The 21289-nt window shown below is 41.6% G+C and overlaps 1 protein-coding gene across 7 annotated transcripts in view; it reads left to right on the top strand.

The window, feature by feature from the left end:
* Positions 1–20900, top strand: part of Tcf4 (transcription factor 4) — a 341691-nt gene extending 320791 nt beyond the window's left edge. For 3 of the 7 annotated variants that reach the window (XM_028774176.1, XM_028774175.1, XM_028774179.1), the window contains 5 exons: positions 11654–11789; positions 13754–13904; positions 17364–17593; positions 18452–18592; positions 18799–20900. In XM_028774176.1, the coding sequence (XP_028630009.1) occupies positions 11654–11789; positions 13754–13904; positions 17364–17593; positions 18452–18588 (654 nt within the window). In that variant the 3' untranslated portion in view covers positions 18589–18592; positions 18799–20900. Of the gene's footprint in view, positions 1–11653; positions 11790–13753; positions 13917–17363; positions 17594–18451; positions 18604–18798 lie in introns of all 7 variants that reach the window. The other 4 variants (XM_028774174.1, XM_028774172.1, XM_028774178.1 and 1 more) reach the window with 2 other exon arrangements.
* Positions 20901–21289: the final 389 nt, after the last annotated feature.

The following is a 21289-nucleotide window of genomic DNA, read 5'->3' as shown; positions in this document are numbered from 1 at the left end:
AGCAAACAGGATTTTAAGACCTTGCTCTCTTCCCCATTTTCATGTGTGAAAATGAGACGAATACTTCAAAGAAAGCCTCTAGCTTCGTGCCACTTTGAATGTTGCTTGTTTTCTTCTGAAATGACAGAGAAAAAGGCAAGCAACGCTTTCAGTACCTCAGTCATTCTTTTCGTTGTTACTAAACTCCTTATTAAATATGAGAGCAATGCTGAACTCCCCATAATTTGATATATGATAAAATAAAAATAGTATTGCCTCTACTTTCTCAGAGCAGATGCTTCTGGAGGAAAAAAAAAAGCATAACTTGTGTACATCTGAAAACCCACACCTTCATTCCTTCCTTGTGTCTCAGCTGGCTTTGGGCATAGTGGGGTTCCTCAGAGGTATGAGAGTCCAGGATTTCGGGGTAGTCTGTCCTGGCCAGCCTGGAGTACAAGTGCATGCCTCAGTTTAGGACGAGGTAGGATTACAGAGTGACTCAGGAAATAATCAGACCTGGAAAAGATTGAACGTAGGCAAGAGTCCGTGCAGGATTATAACAGTTACAGAGAGGCATGCTAGAGACGGCAGAGCATAAACATGGTTTCTAAAGAATTAAAAAGAGAGAAAGGTGCTTCTGTGCTCAAAGATCAGTAAGGAAATTGCCTGATGGTCTGGCCTTGCAGCTGGTAGCCCAGGCTGCTCCAAGCCCCTCCCCGACAGGGCAGCAGCACCAGCAGTCCAAGCATTGCATGTGAGAGTCCACAGGAAGAGTGAGTTTTCGTGTATATATATTTTTACATCCAAATTAAATTAACTCATGGAATTTTCCACCCTTGGGAATTAAAGTAGCAGTTCATGAAGTAATATGGTTATGTCATTCATACCAAAACAGAAAATACTGGTGTAGCTTGGCACTGTTTAAAAGCCAAACTGAGGCCTTGGCCATTTTATATTTCTTCAAATTCCCTGGCTGTTGTTTTAGTTTAACTTTTATTGTGACCGTAAATTTTTCAAATAAGTAGTTTAGCCGATTAAAAAACATGTTTCAAACAAATGAAATAAAACAAGCCAAAAAAAAGAGAAAAAAATGGGCTCACAGCAAGAAGAGGGTTTAGGAAAACTTCAGCTTTGGGGCTAAAAACTGAAAGACGGGAAGCTACATTTTCTGTCAGATCTAATTGGCTGAAATTCACAGTTGTGCTTAATTATGGCTGTCCCTCTATCCATAAATCATCTGAGAACCGTAAAGCTGAGTGTAGCCAAAAGATCTGTCCGATATTAGTAAGGGGAAGCATTGTTGTACAATAGCCACACGCCCTTGAAAGCGGCTAATTGGACGTATTGTGAAAAGCCACAGGACTGAGTTTGCACATTTTCCTTTCACATACGCCTCCCCAGCTTCTGCACACTCGCAGTTCTGCTTGGAGCCGCAAGTGTGTGAAAGTTACTGGAGAATGGTAGTCTCTGGGTAATGTTGCTGTAAGCTGACCAATTTTCCCCCTGCAGACTCGATGGGAAACAGCTGGGGTTTGTTTTAAAAGCTGTTTTGAGAACTGTCTGAATCTTGAGATATAGAACTGAGGTCACTGTTAAAGCAGGTGCTCTGGACAAGTGAGAAGGCTGCCAGGGGCTGGCTGGCTCCGGAATCGGCTGCAGGGGACTTCCTCTTAGAGGAAAAAGTGGCGAAGTTTGCTCCTGTGTTTAGGACACCAACCGGTTGAAGTAAGTAATCACATTAGCAGTACTGTTAGAAACAGAGTATCCTTGAACACAGCTAGCCCTTGAGAATAATTAGCTCAGTATGAAGGAATCCAAAATGGTCATTTCCTCTCCAGGGCTACAGATCCAGGGCTCTGAGCTTCTACTGCTCCTCTGAGGTTTTCAGTGCTTGAATTTCCTCTTTAAACATACCAGTAGTGAAGGAACTACTATTTTACATAAGTCATAGCCCAACTACCTGGGTCTGGGGCAGGTTTTTTTTTTTTTGTTTTCTGTTTTTTTGGTTTTTTAGGGGGGGCTATCTAAAGGAAAAGGGAGAAATGAAACCTGCTTGGCAAAATCCACACTGAAGCAGTTTTGAAAAAAGCAAAACAGAAACATAAAGAAGCACTAGAGATCAGGGCAGGGCAGGTACCCATTCTGGAGAAGAAGGGAAATAAGCCTCCTCTTCCTCTGGGAGCAGGCAGTTATTAACAGCTGTTTATCCAGTCGGGAATTGAGATTAACATTGTAAACTCTTTAAAAAAAAAACTAGAAGAAAATCTGTTTGGGAAGTTGGCTCTGTATAACAATTCTGCCTTGCCAAAGAAAACTTCCTTTCTCAGAACACATGTACTGGAGTTGAGCAATGTTGTGATTCTCTGAGATTACCAAAAAGTTTGTCCCCATTAACTAGGGCAGAAAGGGGCAGAGAGAAGCAAAGCCCTTTGCTGGATACATTCCACCATAGACTTCACAGCGTCCGACTGGCTATTGAGTCTGTTTCTGCGTCTCCATAGCAACTCTAAAGGGTCCATTGCGCCCCTACCCTTCACTTTCTCCATCACCGTTCTCCACTAAACCTCCAACATGGTCAAGCATACAGTTAGTCTTTCCACACACCTGCTCTTTGTGGTGACGACCCATGAAATATTGACCAGGGTACCTAGTGCATTGTGATCCTCCCCCCCAACCTGCCACCACCACCACCCCACGAAAGGAAGAATTTAAAAAAACCTGGATATTGGCATTTTTCTTTGATTTAATGCTATTCCTAATGTCATTTTCTTTTATTAAATCCTTTCTTTTGCTTTTGATCTTATTTATAGCAGCCACTGGTCATATGGAAACCATTACTGTGTAGCTGAGAGATGAAAGCCTTAGTTGCAGTTAACTAAGACTGAATCATTTGAGCCAATAACACTCGCATACAGTGAGGTGCCACGTGTGTCCAGAATGCCCTCTGTATTTGCTTTGTAGCAGAGTTGTTGAGCTTTAGAATGGTCTGCACAAAAATCTGCTTTCTGTCAGAGATACGTACTCTGACAATATGAAAACACATGTTAACACAGAGCCCTTAGCTGCTTGCTTCATGTACAGAGAGACAGAAAGACACAGAATTAGACACACACACACAGAGAGAGAGAGGGGGGGGGGCAGACAGACAGACAGAGACATGGAGAGAGAGAGATTGCCTAATGCCATTTATTGATGTAAAAATATAATTTTTCCATTACAGTGGGAGATTATGTAATTAGTGTCAGATATCAGACTATTACAGATAGGTTTAGAGAAGTGCCGTCAAAATCCTCCTCCTTGTCCCTGAAACGTATCTCAGTTGCCCTGGTTTTTCCAAATAGATATGACTTCATCATCCTTTAAAGCCTCCGTGGCCTTTTTCTCTTTTAAGAAATCCATTTTATTTTGTCTTATATCATAATGATATTATGCCACCATTACAATGTGTGTGTTAAGTAATAGATATGTCTGTCTTCGGTTATATTTTTCCTGTAACTACCTAAAGAGCGCCTGGCATATAGACATCTGAAAGGCATTTGCTAAGTTAAATGGAATGTCTATTATTGGTCAGAAACATGCGAAAATGGATATTTGCCATTATCGAAGGTCATAAATGTTAGACCTCTTCTCCTGGATCCACACCACTGGTGTTTAGGGAACAGTCACCTGCACCCTATAATGACAGTGATGTCCAGTGCTCTGGAGCCAGGCCTTGTCCCTTTGGCAGTCACAACCTAGGCCATCGTTGGCTTTATGCATAGCAAAGTTTAAAGTCTGTGCCTAGTGCCAGCTGACAGCACCTTGGCTGTGTTTTATGTGTGGTGCCTTTAATGACTTAGTTAGACTAGGATCCTCCCTGTGCCCAGCAAGGTAGTGACAAAATGCAGAATTATGGAGATCTCCACTGTCTTGAAGGGGTTAGAGACAGGCCTGTGTCTATGGAAGATATAATGAGCAAGCTTCCAGGAGGTCAGGAGAAGAGACTAGCCCAGCAGGAAGGCCTTTACCCAGCCCACAGTCATATTGGAGGGAGCCCAGCCACAAAGGAGTCATGTGTAAATAGCAAAAGATTCAGACCGATCAATTTAAAAATAAGAGACAACTGAGATAGTTCCCTGGTATCCAGGGGAAGGATCAGCAGCATAAGATAGAACTTGTAGACTTGGCCCATATAACACTAACTCTGCTAAACCTTGACTGAGGGGCCAAATCCTGGGGAAAAAAAATTATCATTTCAAAGATAAAGACTTACATAGACATGGGCAAGATGCATTTCATTCATTTGGGCATACTTCTATATATCTTTGTGCCTTCTGCAAATATTTACTATAGGCTTTTGTTAGGTGTTGTGTCCTGCACAGCCTGGTACTGGAAACATGACTGGGGTGGAAAGCAAATGAAGAAAGAATGAGCACAAAAGAAAGAGAAGGCATATCCATAGAAGCTGGGATCAGATGGTTATGTCTGCTCTGAGAAGGCATATCCATAGAAGCTGGGATCAGATGGTTATGTCTGCTCTGATGGAGCTGCATCAACTATGCTAACAACCTGAGACCCCACGTGTTCTTTATGTATAGCGCAGAGATGGGGGTTAGCTAGTCTCAGTAGGAGGTTTCTGTAGGTGAGCAGCATCAGGATAGAAACATCCGTGGTTTCTACTTGCACATGTTGCCAACATTCACACTCAGGCAAAAGTAAGGCTCAGCCATCACTCCGAGCTTCACCTTGGGTGGAAGGCTTTGGCCATCCCCATGGGTCTGAGGTGCAGTTCTTTGACATTTCCCCCTATGTCAACAATTTGCACTTCCTCAGGACTTCATCCACCCTCTGTATGTGCACTGAGCACTTCCTCAGCTCCCCACAGATGGGGAAACTAGAAGTAGATGCTGAATGGCATAGTATGCCTCTAGCAATGAGCAGTCTGTGTGGCTCCAGAATGGTTTGTAGGGAAGTCAACTGCAGGAGCATGCACACACAGGTATGCTTCAGGGATCCACAGTTACCAGTGTGCAGCAAGTGTCCCAACTGGCTTCTAAACAAAAGAAGCTGCTTCCAGGTAATTAGAGCTCCACAACATAATCCCGATGCTAGATGGGTGTGGCTCACTACAGCTGGATCAACACTAGCTCCATACAACAGATTTAGTAGCCTGCTACCTGGAAAAGAGTGGACTAGGCTCCCCCCAATCACCGCCCCAGTCTCTACTTGGCCCACTGCATCCTGATATCACTCCCATGGTAGGAAAATGAGGTAAAGAGCTGGAGTCACTGAAGGGAAATACAGAAGGGAGAGATGAAGCACTTCCAGCACATGAGACTTAAAAAAAGGAAAACGAACTGAATTCAGCGTTTACCACTTTACCTCTTTAGAACTGTATCACAGAGCTATAACCATCTTGGCCACATGACAGATAAATACTAAAGCCACAATTGATTAGGCTCTATGTAAATCATTTATAGGGGCTGAAGAGATGGCTCAGTGGTTAACAGCATTGGCTGCTTTAGGTTTGGTTCCCAGCCACCTAAACGGTGGTTCAGTCACTTGTAACTCCAATTTTAGGGGACCTGAACCGTCTTTTGAACTCTGCAGGCACTCCATGCAGATGGTGTATGTACTATAGGTACATTCTGGGAAAACACTCTTACACTTCAAATGAGTCCTGAAATTTTTAAATCATCTTAAAAATTATTTCATCTCACAATAAGCGTTAACTAAATGTCTAAGAATTACACAAAAGGAAATCACAGTAAATTTCAGACAAAGAGGGATTTCTGGGGAAAACAATAGGTATTCTCATGACAGTTATGAAATCATCTCCCAATAACATAGAGTCAAGGAAATGGGAACACAGGAACTGGACCCAGACCTGCTTTCAGTGAGAAGTTCTTGAAATGTTTAATTATGTGAATGATTACCAAAAAAGTGATCATTTTCAAAAACTGAGCAATTAGGGAATTGTATTCATGGTTCAAGGATATCCTGGATGAGAGAAATTTCCCCTACCGTGGTTGGCCACTAGAATTCTGTTTAGTTTTCTACAAGCGCCCGGGTCTTTGGGACACTCCTCACAGTGTTGATCCAGTGCTGGCTTTGCATGAGCTCTGAGCTCCAACTACAAACCAGTAATGATCTGCCATCTGATTTCTTCCTCGTTAAAGGATCCACTGTTTCCTACATGAGATTTTGCACAAGAATAAATATAAGTTTGCTTTTCTCTAATATAACAGAGGTCTAAGAAGGTGAGAGAAGCTGAAATTGAATATACTTTAACTTTAGTATATAAATGATATTTTATGGGCAGATTACCTTTAAACACCAAAAATGTTTGCTGTGTCAATAAGTCAGGATGACAGGGAGCCACCCACAATTTGAGAGAGAGAGAGAGAGAGAGAGAGAGAGAGAGAGAGAGAGAGAGAGAGAGAGAGAGAGATATTCAAAAACATAAGAAAATCGTAAAAAGAATCAAGCATCTTCTTTTTTGGTCCCACTTTTCTTGTTCCTTTTGTACTTTCTGAAAACCAGAAGCAACCAATAACAAGCATCAGTTTTCAATAAACCAAAAGTTCCAATAACATATCTGGTTTTGCCCACTGTTCCATGGGTCTAGACAGGGATAGATGACATTTGCCAAAAGTCCCCATCCTGCTCTTTCAGAAGGATTATGGTAGAGTAGGAGGGGCCAGGGTCTGAAAGCCTGTTTGGAAGCAGTTATCTCTGGCGATAACATTAACTAGAATTGAATAACTGCCAAATGAAATTTAATACATTTTCCCATCCATGAAATAGGCCTCTTAAATACAACAGAATAATTACTTTCACAATACTCTCTGGAAACAAAGAGAGCAAAAGCATTGAATATCTTTTTGTTTGTGGTGTTTGTTGTTAGCTCGAGGATAAGGACAAGCGTATTTACCGAGATGCTCTTCAGTGTCCCTGAGTAAAATCAGCCTGGCCAACGGCCACCTAATTTGAGACTGCTTGTCTTTTAAATCTGTTTATGTTGGAAGAGTCGTGGCAAATATTAAATTCTGTAATTTAGTTAGACAGCTTGGCCTTGGACTGAGTTGGTCAAATCTGATTTTTCCCTATCACAAAAAACAAAATGATCTTTGGATATACATGTATTTATATGCATATAGTATTCATATATGCACATACATAGATATATACACCTATGTATGTTTTATGCACACACACACATGCACACAACGTTTTCTAAAAGAAGCTCCAGAAGGCAAGCCCCATGTGCCCCTTAACTCATTTTCCTCTCCTAGGTGTATATTTGTATGTCCGGTAAAATTGTTTAATATAATAAGCTTTCTGAGTTAGTTTAGATCTTTTCTAGTTCTAAACTAGTTATTAGGTAAGTCACTCGGCCAATCTTACCCCTAGATTTCTTCTCTGATATGAAGCTTGGATTTCAGTGTCCCTCTAATCCAGTGGGTCTCCACCTTCTCATGCTGTGACCTTTTAATACAGTTTCACATGTTGTGGTGACCCCAATCATAAAATTTTTTGTTGCTATTTCATAACTGGAATTCTGCTATATTTGTAATGTAAATATCTGATATGAAGGCTATCCCATATGTAAAAAGATCATTTGACTCCCAAAGGGATTGTGACCCATAGTTTGAGAACAACTGCACTAATCCCTTGAGCTCTATGAATTTAACATGTCTCATTTTATTCAGAAACTGTGATTATTTAAATTACATGACATGTGTATGATTCAAGAAGTTAATATATGTCTAAATGAATTTGATTTTTCCTAATGATAAACTGAATCTGGCTGCGCCCGAACTAGTGTATGCTGGGACCTAAGATCCAAAGTAACTTAGATTGATCAGGTCTGCAGAAGGAGCAGACCTAAGGCAGCTGTGTTGTTCATTTTATGAACCTTGAACCACATGAGCATAGTGTAGACTATTCATATTCTGGCCCATGTTATTTTCAAAGTGAGGAGCTGGTCCTTCAGATAGTCTTGACTCTCAGAACTTTGAATTGCTCACAGCAATTACAGAGCCAGGAAGAATGTTCCCAAGGATGCTGTGGAAGAGAGTGGGCTAGGGACAGGAGGATCAGAGCCAGTGGACAGCAAAGGTACTCCAGAAGCACAAGTGGGGCCAGGTGGTCCATAAGAGAAAAGAAATGTTCTTAGATTTCCAGGGCTCTCGGGGCCCCAAACCCAACTTACAGAATTCTTATGATGAATTTTTATTTTATTTTAGCTTAAGTAAGCCTCTGTTCCATCTTGTCAGAATTCCAGATAAATTGATCAGTATATAAGTTTGAGGGCTGGTATCTGTCTGAGTTGTTCATTTATCACACTTGTACGATGACAGTGTGAACTGAGTAAGTAATGTCTGATAGGTCAATAGTAATTAAATTAATTAATTTTAAATTTCACTTTTAGTGTCTAAGTACCTCAAAGTACATTACAATGACTATAGGGAGAAGAGTTTATTAGAAAAATTAATTATTCTTACAAATTACTTTGAATTCTATTCAATCTAGATAGAAGTTCATCAAAAAAGAGCTTTGGTAAATAAAGAATTTTTAAAATATGCAAAATATACCATATTAATAATCCATTGGTTAAGGAAAATATTTTGGTTACGTATACTTAACCTGTGATAAGTAAGTAAATTCCTGAGGTCTGGGCAGGGAGGTCCTCTGTCTGTTTGGATAGCTATAATTGTAATGGGTTTGCAGTAGCCTCCAATATGATATTTCTAAGAGATACGTAGATGGGGTTGAGGTATCCTGTCTGTGGCCAAGAAGATAAGCTATCAAAGTTAACTCCTCAAACTGGAATATATTCCAGAGCTATTGCCTGCAGCTCATTGCCACCTGGAGCTGGATGCATCCAAGGTCATTCACATAACTCAAGATAAATAGAACACTGAAACCTCAAAGGCACGAGGGACCCCAGCTTCCCATCTGGGAAAGGACGGCTGTTTGAAAGCACCTATACAAGACAAAAGTAAAGTAACAAACATCCCGAAATCCAAAAGAGAAAAGGATGTGAGGTGACCTCATTCTCAAATGCCACCTCTGATATTGTCTTCTCGTTGTACAGAGAACGGACTTATAATCAGATAGATCTAAACAAAAGAGAGACTGTGATCAAAGTAATGGCCAGTAAGGTTAGCCAGAGTCTCCAGGGTCCTTGAGCTTCGTCAGAAGTCAGTTTTATATAATATGCAAGTATTTGCAGTTAACGTACTCACTCCTATGCACAGCTATTCTATTGTGCACTACTGTTTCTGTATAATATTAGAATTTTTTGTGATAAACCTGGGCTTACTCTCTGAGAGCTATAGCATTGTTTCTTACAATTTTGTGCTCCAGTAACTTAAGGTAGCCACCCCGTCTCACAGAGTGAGCAGAGAAGCTGGGACTCTACCTTCCTTCTTCCGCTCTGTCACCCCAACTTTCACAGTCAGCTGAGATGAAGACTGCAGCAAGGTCATGAGTTCTCTTCCCTATCGTGGGAACTAGGAGGGAAAATATTCAATTAGCATCTGCTTTAAATGAAAACCACAAGAAGAACCTTAAATCCTCCCTCAGCTGCCCACAGAGAGGGCCCGTGCCCATTTTTTAAAATGGCTGAAGAAGGGCTGTCATCTCCACTAAGGCCAAATCTGCAGTCACTTTCAGGGATCCCAATCTAGAGTCATCCCTATGGAAATTCAAGTTATTGACTGCATTGGGGTTTCCAGAATAAAAATGTCCAACTGAAACCTGCTTGGAAAGTGACTGCCATTCCTGTTCCTGGGGAAAATAAAAACTACATAAAGTGTTGGCGAGAGGAGCTTGAAGGGCTAGGGGGCCACGGCCTGCCTGCAGGGAAAGACCTGAGTTCAGGGAGAGCCTGCCTGCTCATAGAGAGGATTTGTAGTCTGTGGCATTCTAGTTCTGACCCTGGGGCTGGTGAGTGTGATCTTCTGCCATGCCAATCTGTGGTCACCCCAGAATGGGCTGCTTTGGAAGGTCAGCGGGTTCTTGATCCACCTGAAGAAGCCTCATGGAGACTCGGTAGGCACTGTTTAAAACGTTCATGTTGAATACTGGCAACGAGTTCACAGAACTGGACTGTCCCCGGGTCTCAGATGAAAGTTCATTTACACTGCCTAATATTCAGGGCTCTTGGGTTCTTTCACTACCCAAGCTGGGCTTCGAATCTAAACAATTACAGTGACGTAGGTGAGCCTACATCACTGCCCTGGATTATTAGTTTCTTCTCTATTGCTTGTGGAGTGTGTGTGTGTGTGTGTGTGTACGTGCCTGAAGTTTAGGGCTCATTTGGCTGGGTCTGTGTATGCATAAAGGTGATACAAAATCCTTGCTTGCCGGGAGTGGCAATGTGGGAGTTTTGCTTCACATCTTCCGAAATAATTTTTTTAAAACATGATGGCAAAAAAAAAAAATTGAAGATGTTTGCTTTGTGTGTTTCTAGTTTTCACTAGAAAAATAAATGTTGATTCTCAGCAGATAAATGTTTTTTAGAGTTAGACTCACTGTCTGGTGTAAATAGTCACTGGGTAGTGGCCTTACCAAATCGTTACCTGGAAACACAGAGGCAAATGTGAGTGCTTCCTATTCCTTCGGTTTTCACATGCCTAATGGTTGAACTCCAGGGCCTGTGCTAAAGAGTCAGCAGCCACACTCCCAATGCCAAGGCTTCACCAGCGCCGAACCCCAGCATAGGCAGTACTACTTCATAAAACTCCATGGTTGTCTTTCAAATCCAGGAATCGCACTGAACTCACTAAGTTAATTCGTGGAAGCATAAAGAGTATTTGCACTGTGGTGTCTTAAGATCCAAGTCGTTGGGATGGGAGGAAGCTGGAAAAATGTCCAAACATCCTCACACAGCAATGATGGCATTACTGGTGTGTTTAATAAAACCTTTATTGGTACATTTTCCGGTGTGGTGGCATTGGCAGAAGTGGTTCCCCTTTGGATTTGGAACTCAGCAGCTGATGAAATACAGTGAACAGTAATTTGGAATGGGCTGCCAGTTTTGGAAAGCCAGGTGACATTTTATTATATTTGCACCAAGCAGGGGCTATGTCCCATACTGCTACAGCTTCCGCTGTCAGACTTAGCTGGCATTATGGAAAAAGGGAGAGAGAGGGAAAAAAAAAAAAGAATGGCAGGCCTGAGAATCTTATCCCCTGAAATGAAAGTCGAATGCCAAATTGAAATTCCTGTAGGATTTCCGATAGCAATGGGGGAATTGAGAAGCCCACAATTAAGCATATGGGCATTAAGATAATTGTCGGATCTGTTGGCGGACATGATAGAAGACAGATGGGTACGAATCAGTGCGCTCCGCTGCAGCACCCTGGGAGACAATTTGACGTTTTACCTGCCTGAGCTGCTCTGCCATATTTGTCACTGGATGTAAGGCATGGCATCTTACTGAGTGTTAAGTGTTGGATTTTTTTTGTTTTTTTTTTTCTTTTGTTTTTTCTTTTTCTCTTTTGCACAGAACTGTAGGTGTATGCACAGTCCTTCAGCGCCCTCTAGTGAAATGCACTGGGAGGATCTTTTTATTTTTTTTCCCCCCACAGGCTACCCTTCCAGCATCAAGACCCAGATACCCCTGGAAAATAGCTGTTGTCCCTCCAGTGCACACTCAGCCCTCTAATTCCTTTTGTTGTTTCAGGTTGGGGCCCACCGTGAAGATGGCGTGGCTCTGAGAGGCAGCCATACTCTCCTGCCAAACCAGGTTCCAGTTCCACAGCTTCCGGTCCAGTCTGCAACCTCCCCTGACTTGAACCCACCCCAGGATCCTTACAGAGGTAAGGCACGTCGGAAGGCTTTCTGACCTTGGGTGAACAGTAGACTTCGAATTGATTTCAAGCATCCTTGGCAGAATGCTGAAGACCCTGGCAGAAAACCAAGAACCAAATTTGGTACCAAAGTGGTAACTAACTAATGGGAAAGGAGCTAGAATTTGGCCGGCTAATTGTGTTTCTTCAGTAACTGTTGCCCTCAGACGTCCTCTGACATCCCAGTCTCATCTGAGAAGGGAATGAGACGACAGACTGCTGAGAGGAAATGTTATTTTAGCTATTTCCACATCTTACTCATTCAGATCCCCTAATATGGTTAGTTGTGGCCTGAAAATGAGGTTTCCAAATGGGGAGGAAGGAAATTGTTTTTGTTGTTTAAGATGGAAGGAAATGTAGGTACATTAAAAAAGAAAAAAAGGAACTGAGTTAGTTGCTGTTTGCTCTGGAGTGATCAAACCCCCTAACAATGTGTCATGTGGCTGTGTGCACCCCCACCTTGCCCCAATTGCAAGGTTTTTTCACATCCCCAAGAAATTGTGCTACAAAGACTCAACATGGGTCCAGCTTCCTGTGCTACTCATGGGCCAGATGAACAATGGCCACTTATGGTGTCTCCTCATTCCTTCCATGTTTAAAATAAACAAAATAACAACGCTACCTTGGGAATTCCTGTAACTAGCCTTTCAGCTGTTAACTGATATGAATATTGAATACTTTTCATAGGACACAGTTGTGTCCTTCACTCTTTACCTGAGCAATAGTGAGCCCATAGCTTTTCTCTTACTCTTTGTTATGTGGTTCTCAAACTGTAGCCCAAGAGTTGAATTAAAATATAGATTCTGATAGTGTAGCAGTGGACTGGGGATTGCTCATGGCTCCCAGATGATACAAATGCTCCTGCCCCATGAAACAAATTCCAAGTCACAAGTTTTTAGATTATAAGTTGAAGATCTCTGTGATAGACATGCATCAACCCAAGAAATAGATGCTATTAAGGTCATGTTTTAAATGTAATACGAAAGCCAGAGAGTGGTGAAGAGCACTTGATAGGCAACCATGAGAGCCAGAGATAAAATGTTGGCACCCACATAACTAGCTGAGCATCCTGTACACACCTGCAACCCTAACTCCCACGCGAGAGGCCACAGGAGGATCACTGGAGCTTGCTGACTTCTAGATATCCAGAAAGACATGAGTTCTAGGTTTTAGGGAGAGATCTCACCTCAAAGGATAGGCAGAAAATGATAGAGAAGGAAGGACACCAGATCCTCTCTTCTTGGCTCCTCTGGAGAACATGTATGCTCACAGGCACATACATGCAAGCATACACTCACAGAGACATATACACACAAGCAACTAACCTGCCAAATATTGCATGAACGTGAGCCATGGAGCAAAGATAAAACTCCAGTTTCCTCCTGTGAGCAGTGCACCCCCTTCCATAGGTCCCAGTTTTAAACGCTGATTACTCCTCAAACATAAGAGAAGCTTAATTTCAGAATATCATTAGGGTATCTATTGAAGCCTTGACTGAACATATTTAGCGTACTCCCTGGGAATTATATTTTAAGGACATTTTTCTATTAAATCATTGCATATGGAAGAAACTCAATATAATAGCTGATATTTACTCAGGTTCTTAATCAGAACATTGAGGTATATGATTTTCATGATTATGATTTTCATTGCAATTAAGTTGATGTTTTGTAGACAGTGAAATTACCATCTACTCCAAAAGATTGCAAAATAGAATTTAACCTCAGAGCCGATGCAAAGGAAACTTCTTTCCACAGGTGCATTTCTGAAACTTCACCAGACAGCAGGAGAAACGAGGAGGGATCCCAGTTCAGCAGAAAGGGAGGGTCCTCTGGGTGGAAGCTTTTTTGTTTCCGGGGGGTGTGTACTTATGCATGGCATTCTGGGACATCACCTGATCTCTCTGTTTCTTTTCTGATGTCTTTTTTCTATAGGGATGCCACCAGGCCTCCAGGGCCAGAGTGTGTCTTCTGGCAGCTCTGAGATCAAATCCGACGATGAGGGTGATGAGAACCTCCAAGACACCAAATCTTCTGAGGACAAGAAATTAGACGACGACAAGAAGGATATCAAATCAATTACTAGGTCAAGATCTAGGTAACAGTATATAATACTGTCGCTTCATTTAATTCCTTTATTGGACTTTGATGAAGTGAACAGAACAGGAAGAAACTGTTCAGTTTTTTCCTGGCAGGTAAAGCCTCAGATGAGAGGAAAATGAAAGGCCTGTCCTAGAAGCATTTCAGGTATCATTTAAGATACCTGTGTTCTAGTGAGGTCTAAAGGCCTGTGAATTTACTAATTTGGACCCGATGCTAATTGCGCACCATAAAATTACTTGTACCTAATTCAAGTGTACCTTATCTGTACCTGATTCAAGAAAACAGTTTCGTGTTAAAACTGTATTCTTCAAATTTGCTCAAAAGTGGTTTTTTCCCCTAAAATGTTTCCAAAAGGGCAGATTTTAGCTACACTAAAGAGTCAATTGCTTGTATATACAACTGTAAGGTTTTCTTCTTTTTTTTTCTTTCTTATCTCTAAAGTAAGAAAATTCTGATTTCCAAGTTTTTGTCCTAAACAGGTTGCTCCATGTAAAATAAATTTGAATGTTTTTCCACCCGTTTCTGCTACTGCATACCCAACCACAGGGAAATAGCTTCAAATTGCTGTTCTTAAATATCTGATACCTTCCCATTCAGTGTGTCTCTTTAAATCTGAGTCTGGTCATCGGATGATTTGGAGTCCCGTGGCACCCATACACATCCCTCCTTCCTCTGGGTTAATTTTCTTTTCAGCTTACCCTGGTGTCAAGACTATATAGCTTCTTTCAAAGGTTGTGATTGGGGGGTGGGGAGCTACAGCTGGCATCTTTCATGAATCAAGTTCACGCTGCCTTTTCATGTCTTTATAGCTATGACAAATTACATCCTGTAGTACATCCTGCTACTCCTTGCCTGTGCTTCTATCTTACCCCTCTCTCCCATCCTTGGTGTTTTGTGGCCACAGGGGCGAGAAATTCTTAGTGGGGATTTCATATCCTGAACAGCTTCTCTGTTAACCAAGTCACTTCTTGGTAATTTAGTGGCCATCACATAGACATGTTAGTGGGTTCTTGGAAGTTTCAGAACACCATTTCATTTTGCCACTAAGTGCCTTCTCGTTAACAGCCACCCTCATACCATTCGTAGTGTATGCCTCTTAGAGTCTGCAGAGAAGTGGGTCTCTTCAAATCTAGTTTATGTCCAGGATCAATGCATTTATGTGACTAACTAATTTCTAGTTAGGCATTAGCCTGAAAACTTTTAGCAGACAGGTTCTCATTTTCTGGCTCCCCACTATGTAAGGCATGACATGTGGTCAGTATCTGAAAATATTGCCAGTCTTTTGCTCTGGGATAGGCCTAACAAAGACTCACCTAGTCCTTTTAGCTTAAGGGTATACAGGAACAATTTAATTGCAGCCTGCATTCCCTTACCACCAGCAGAAATTCTGGAAGATGGAAAAGGAGGAGCCAGAGGGGAAATGAGGAAGCAGAGACAGGGGGCTTGCCCTAGGATTCAGATAGGGGTGTGCTGTCCACCACTACAGCATAATCAGGGCTGTCACAGATGTCATTCCATCCAGTCTTGCACCCCAGCCCCCAGTGTGCCTCTTCTGTCCCAGCATCTACACATCTGGTGCTTCACGAGTTCCAGAATGCCACTGTTGTTTTCTCCAGGTTGGTGCTTCTCCAGGGTAGATGGCCCTGTTTTCAATTGGGATGCCACCTGAGAACTTTCCCTTCTTCTACTTCTTATTAGCATATGTTCATTGTACTTAGTGACAGGTTTCAGAATGGCATTTCCCTTCAAGCCCACAATAGACTTTGAACATTTGCACACTCTCCTCTCCCTCCCTCCATTCTTTTCAGTATCCATCAGTATGCCTGCTTCTTCTTCCCTGGGTTGAGAAAACTGGAAAACCATATACAGAAGAGTGAAATCAGGTCCTTGACTCTCACCCTATCCCAACAACAACCAAAAAAAAAAACCCAAACAAACAAACAAAAACAGTTCTAAATAGGTGGATGACCCTGTTGTAAAAACCCAAGAGTAGAAAGAAACAGAGAAAGCACTTCATAACACAGGCATGGGCTAGGACATTGCAAGTAAAGCTTTGGGGGCTCAGGGACAGGTGGCATGAGAAGGCTATACCTTTGAAGTCAGCATTCATTGCATACACAATGAAGAGCTAATCTTCTACATCCTCAGTTCTAAGTATGAGGATTCTTCATCGTGACTCTTTGAACAATTAGGGCCTGGGGGATTTTCAGCTTCTTTTCAAGTTCTGTACCCAATGGCATGGCCTGAAAATACTTACCTTCCTATTGTCTATTTCTCTCTCACTATTTTGGTCTCTATGTGTGTGCACGTGCACATATGTGTGCATGTGTGGTATTTTCTTTTGATTCCCCTAATATTTCTCAAGGTCAGAATTCAGAAAAGGTTTTCACTCATGGTATCTCATCTGGAGTTTTTGGTTTTGATGTGTCTTTTGTGAGACATTTTTAAAAACAAAACAAAAAACCTCTTGCAAACTCCCTTTTCTTTATAATAGCCCTGAAAATGTTTGAACCCCTGGCTCCATGAATCTACGGTATGTTTTCCAGATGGCTTGTCTGCCCCTCCATTCACCTTCCACTGTCTCTGACGGTCACTATGACCATCAGAGATGGTCAGACCCCAACCTTACACATACTGAGCCCATGCTTTTGTGGTGAATCATGAAATATTTTAGTTCTAACAGTGAATCAATCCTGCTTTACTTCCTCTGTGACTCACAGAGATCATGGTCTGTTAGAAGGAGGAGGTATTTGGGTTTATACGATATTCCATGGCTGTTGACAACTCAGGTTTCCTCAGCTTCTTTTGGAGGCCCCAAGCCATAATATGAAAGACCACAGAAATCATGTTTGTTTGTTCTCCAACTTTTTATTTACTGTGTAAAGGAAATCTTCTCAAGACTCAGACAAGGTTGGTGGACTGGACAGTCTTCAGAGGTGGACTGACTGTCTGCTCCCTGATATTTCTATTTCATGCTCCTGTTAACCTGGCTTGTGTTTACTGTGATCTACCAAAATTTGATTGTCAGTCACTTATTTTTGCATAGGTTTCAAATATTGCAGCATGAAAAAAATTTAAAGATTGTTTAAGCAATCTTTTAGTGTTTTTATAAGTAAAGCCTAAGCCCAGGTTGCTGTCTGCATTAAGACTGAGCAATGGTGCGTGAGGTCTTCATTCTCCCTCTGTGTCCCCTGCAACAGGTCAGACGGACCCTGGCCCTGCTGGAGCCCAGTTCATCATCTTCTGTTAGAATTGGGTAGAATTTTGGGGAGCAACCAAAAGTTTTGTGTGTGCATTTTCTAAACCAACCCCAAGGTCAGATGAAGGTCAAATGGATAAAATCCTGCTAAGGATGAATATGACAAGTGTCAAAGAAAATGTAATAGAGATACAGTCATTCCACAACACCGTTAGTAAAGGTCTCATCCCTCTTGCATTGCAGCAATAACGACGACGAGGACCTGACCCCAGAGCAGAAGGCTGAGCGTGAGAAGGAACGGAGGATGGCCAATAATGCCCGTGAGCGCCTGAGGGTCCGAGATATCAACGAGGCTTTCAAGGAGCTTGGCCGCATGGTACAGCTCCACCTGAAGAGTGACAAGCCCCAGACCAAGCTCCTGATTCTCCACCAGGCGGTAGCTGTCATCCTCAGTCTGGAGCAGCAAGTGCGAGGTCAGCAAATAGATGCTTAAGCACCCTCCCAAGAATTGCTTGGATGTGGGACTGTATCAAATCCGAGTCCTATACTTAAGTTATAGAATGTTCTTTTATCTGATGTTACACTATAGCTTTTCCATCTGTGCTCTCAATGATTTGACAACCTATTTCCATTCCTTTCTTTTTTAAGGGGTAGATATGTGTGGGTACAAGTGTGTGTGTGTGTGTGTGTGTGTGTAGACCATAGGTTAGTTAGCCTGGGACATCATTCCTTTGGAGTTATCTATCTCCTTTCTTGAGACATGGCTTCTCACTGGGACTTGAGGCTTTTCCTTTAGACTAGGGTTACCTAGCCAGTGAGTGCTAAGGATCTGCCTGTCTCTGTCTTGCCAGTGCTGGATTACAAACTTGCCACCACGCCTGACTGTTTTCTGTGGGTGCTTGGTAACTGAACTCAGGTCCTCAATACGTACACAGTAATCACTCCTAGGGAGCCAGCTAGCTTCCTGGCCCATTGTTTAAAACTGTTGTTCCTGTTTTGATGAAGACTCATGTTCTGTAACTCAGTCTTGCCCAGAACTCTGTAGCACAGACTGACTTTCCATCTGCAATGTTCCTGACTCCGACTCTCCAGTGCAGGGATGTCAGGCCCAAGCTGTTCTGCCTGTTTTACACTGTAAAGGGGTGGTACAAATTCTGCATGGAGTTAATGGCCATTGAGATGGGCCACCCAGTAGAGCACCTTCCCTAACTTCTTCCCTCATCCCATCGTGGGAAATAGAGTCTGAATGTCTGGCCTTAGCAGAGGAGCACTGCTCTACCCTCTGTGGAGCCCTGTGCTGACTGGACGCCTTGTGCTTTCACATCCCACAGAAAGGAATCTGAACCCAAAAGCTGCTTGTCTGAAAAGAAGGGAGGAAGAGAAGGTGTCCTCGGAGCCTCCCCCACTCTCCTTGGCTGGCCCGCACCCCGGGATGGGAGACGCAGCAAACCACATGGGACAGATGTGAACGGGTACGCACTGGGTGAGCTTTCCACCATTGCTGCTATCTTATAGTTCTCAGGGGCATGTGAGCCACAAACAGCAGGTTTCCCCCAGATTAGCCAATTATTTGTTTCTTAAAAACAAAACAAACAAACAAAAAACAGAGGGCTTTAAAAAATAATAAAAATTTTTCTATCACTATATTAATTGTTTTTTTCTCCATTTCTTTTCTCAGGTCCAAGTTGCCACCTTGCTTCATTAAAACAAGAGACCACTTCCTTAACAGCTGTATTATCCTAAACCCACATAAACACTGCTCCTTAACCCCGTTTTTTTTTTTTTTGTAATATAAGACAAGTCTGAGTAGTTATGAATCGCAGACGCAAGAGGTTTCAGCATTCCCGATTATCATAAAACAGAAAAATAAACAAAAAATGAATGAAAGAAAAAGAAAGAAAGACAAAAATGCAACTTGAGGGACAACTTCTTTAACATATCACTCTGAATGTGCGAAGCGGTATGTACAGCCCAGAGACTGAATGGCAATCCTCCCGCACTGTGGAGCAATGCATTTGTGCCTAAACTTCTTTTGGAAAAAAAAAATATAATTAATTTGTAAGTCTGAAAAAAATATTTAATTTAAAAAAATTGTAAACTTGCAATAATGAAAAAAGTGTACTTCTGAAGAAAACGACATGAACGTTTTTGTTGGTACCCAAGTCAGCTAGTGTTTCTAATTACCGGATATTGAATAGGGGAAGCCCGGCTGCCCTCATAACAAAACCAGCAAACGTCCTGATGGCAACGAAATGATGACATTAGCCATTCCTTAGGGTAGGAGGGACAGATGGATGTTATAGACCTATGACAAATATATATATAAATATATATATAAATATATATTAAAAATTTAGTGACTATGGTAAGCTTTTGTTCATTTGTTTCAGACTTTTTTCTCCTGTAAAAAAATAGTACTGATTAACTTTTTTAAAAGAAAGATTTTACTGTAAATATGGATTTTTTTTTGTCTGATTTTTGTCCCCTCCCCTGGTTTGTTATCGTAACCTGTAGTGCCAACTCTGCTTCCGGAGGGGCAGTGCAGGACGAAATGCTGACCTGATGTTGCTTCTCATTCATAAATAGTAGAAAGTTGTTTCTGCAGTCTTATGGGAACACAGGACTTAAAAGTCACATCATGTGTAGAAATTACACGCAGCATTGCCCAGGCAAGGCAAAAAGCGTTTGTCTGGCTGTGGCGCTGCCCTTGTTACCCTCTCCTGGGATTTTCAGAGGTACACGGTTAGAATGCTACAATGTTACCACTGTGCCTTCCAATGTTTATATCATCGGAAACATAATCAAAGTGGCTGTGATTTAACAAAAACGATTCAAGTGTTACCTACCTGTGTAGCCGAAGTAGTGTGCAGTGAGACGTTTCTGAATACATGGTCAGATTTTTTTCGAAAAAATACAAAAAAAAAATTAAAAAAAAAAGTCAAGTTCAAAAACCGTCAAATGAGAAAATTGCAAGGAGTGTGACAGAGCTGATTGATTTTGTTGCTTTCTTGATTTTTTTTTCAAAATGGGTTTACTAAAAAAGTAGATGACTTACCTGCCTCCTCCTTCGTCTGGAAAACAAAAAACAAAAAACAAAACAAACAAAAACAACAACAACAACAACGCCAACCAATCACGCAGCATTATAACAAGCCTTATAAGCCCTAAAGCATTAAGTTGCACTTTCGTGAGGAGGGGTAGCACAGTATTCTCTCTGGCCAGTATGAGTGAAGTTTATACTTAACATTTGATAGAAACATAGATCAAACTATGGCACAGCAACTCATCAGATAGCTAGCGTTGACTCTGGGCACAATTGAACCAATTCCCATCCTAAATCTTTCCAACAATTGACTTTGGTGTGTAGTGCAGTGAACACATAGGACTCCTGCTTAAGTATTTGTCAGCATCCTTTTGTCTCTAACTCAGTTCTGTTTTGACAGCCACACAATCTTGGCATGTATTAAGAAAAAAATCCCTGTTGAAGTAGTTTTTCCACCTATCAGCACTGAGTAAATGCCATAACTCCATGGAAATGGTCTGAACGCCCCCGTTTGTTGTCCTGAACTACCAGTTACATAGTGATGAAACACATCTGTAAATTTTATGCAACCAATGGCAAACCTATCATTATTTTGAAACTGTGTATGTAAAAGTTATATTTTTACATGTAGACTCTTGTTATTATGTGTTTTAATACATTGTATCAGGTTTTTTTGTTGTTTTTTTAAATTGTGTGGTTTTTAAAAGTCATTTAAATGAAATAGTGAACTACAAGAATCTGAAATTTATGTTCATTTCTGAAAATGTAAGAACAAATAAGATAGTTACCACGTGGTCACCTTTTACAAACCCATAAACATTTTGATTAGCTGTGTGTTTGTGTGTGGGTGTGTGGGTGTGGGTGCAGGTGCATGTATGTGTGTGTGTGTGTGTGTGTGTGTGTGTGTGTATGTGTGTGTTGAAAATTGTAAATATGTTCAGTAGTGATAAAACTAAAATGCTTTGATTTGTTGAGAAGGTCCTAAAATGTGGAGGTGGATTGAAAATGTAGGGGAATAGCAGGAATCAAATTTCATGCAAAGTTCTTCAGGGGCTTCCCTGTGAATTGGTCGAACAAAAGTACCACAAGAAAGGCAAGGAAGACAGTAACTTCCCCTCCTCCCTGA

The sequence above is a fragment of the Grammomys surdaster genome, unplaced genomic scaffold, assembly GCF_004785775.1.
Source record: "Grammomys surdaster isolate TR1022 unplaced genomic scaffold, NIH_TR_1.0 239, whole genome shotgun sequence".
Taxonomy (NCBI): Eukaryota; Metazoa; Chordata; class Mammalia; order Rodentia; family Muridae; genus Grammomys; species Grammomys surdaster.
This window is presented reverse-complemented; position numbering and strand designations above follow the sequence as displayed.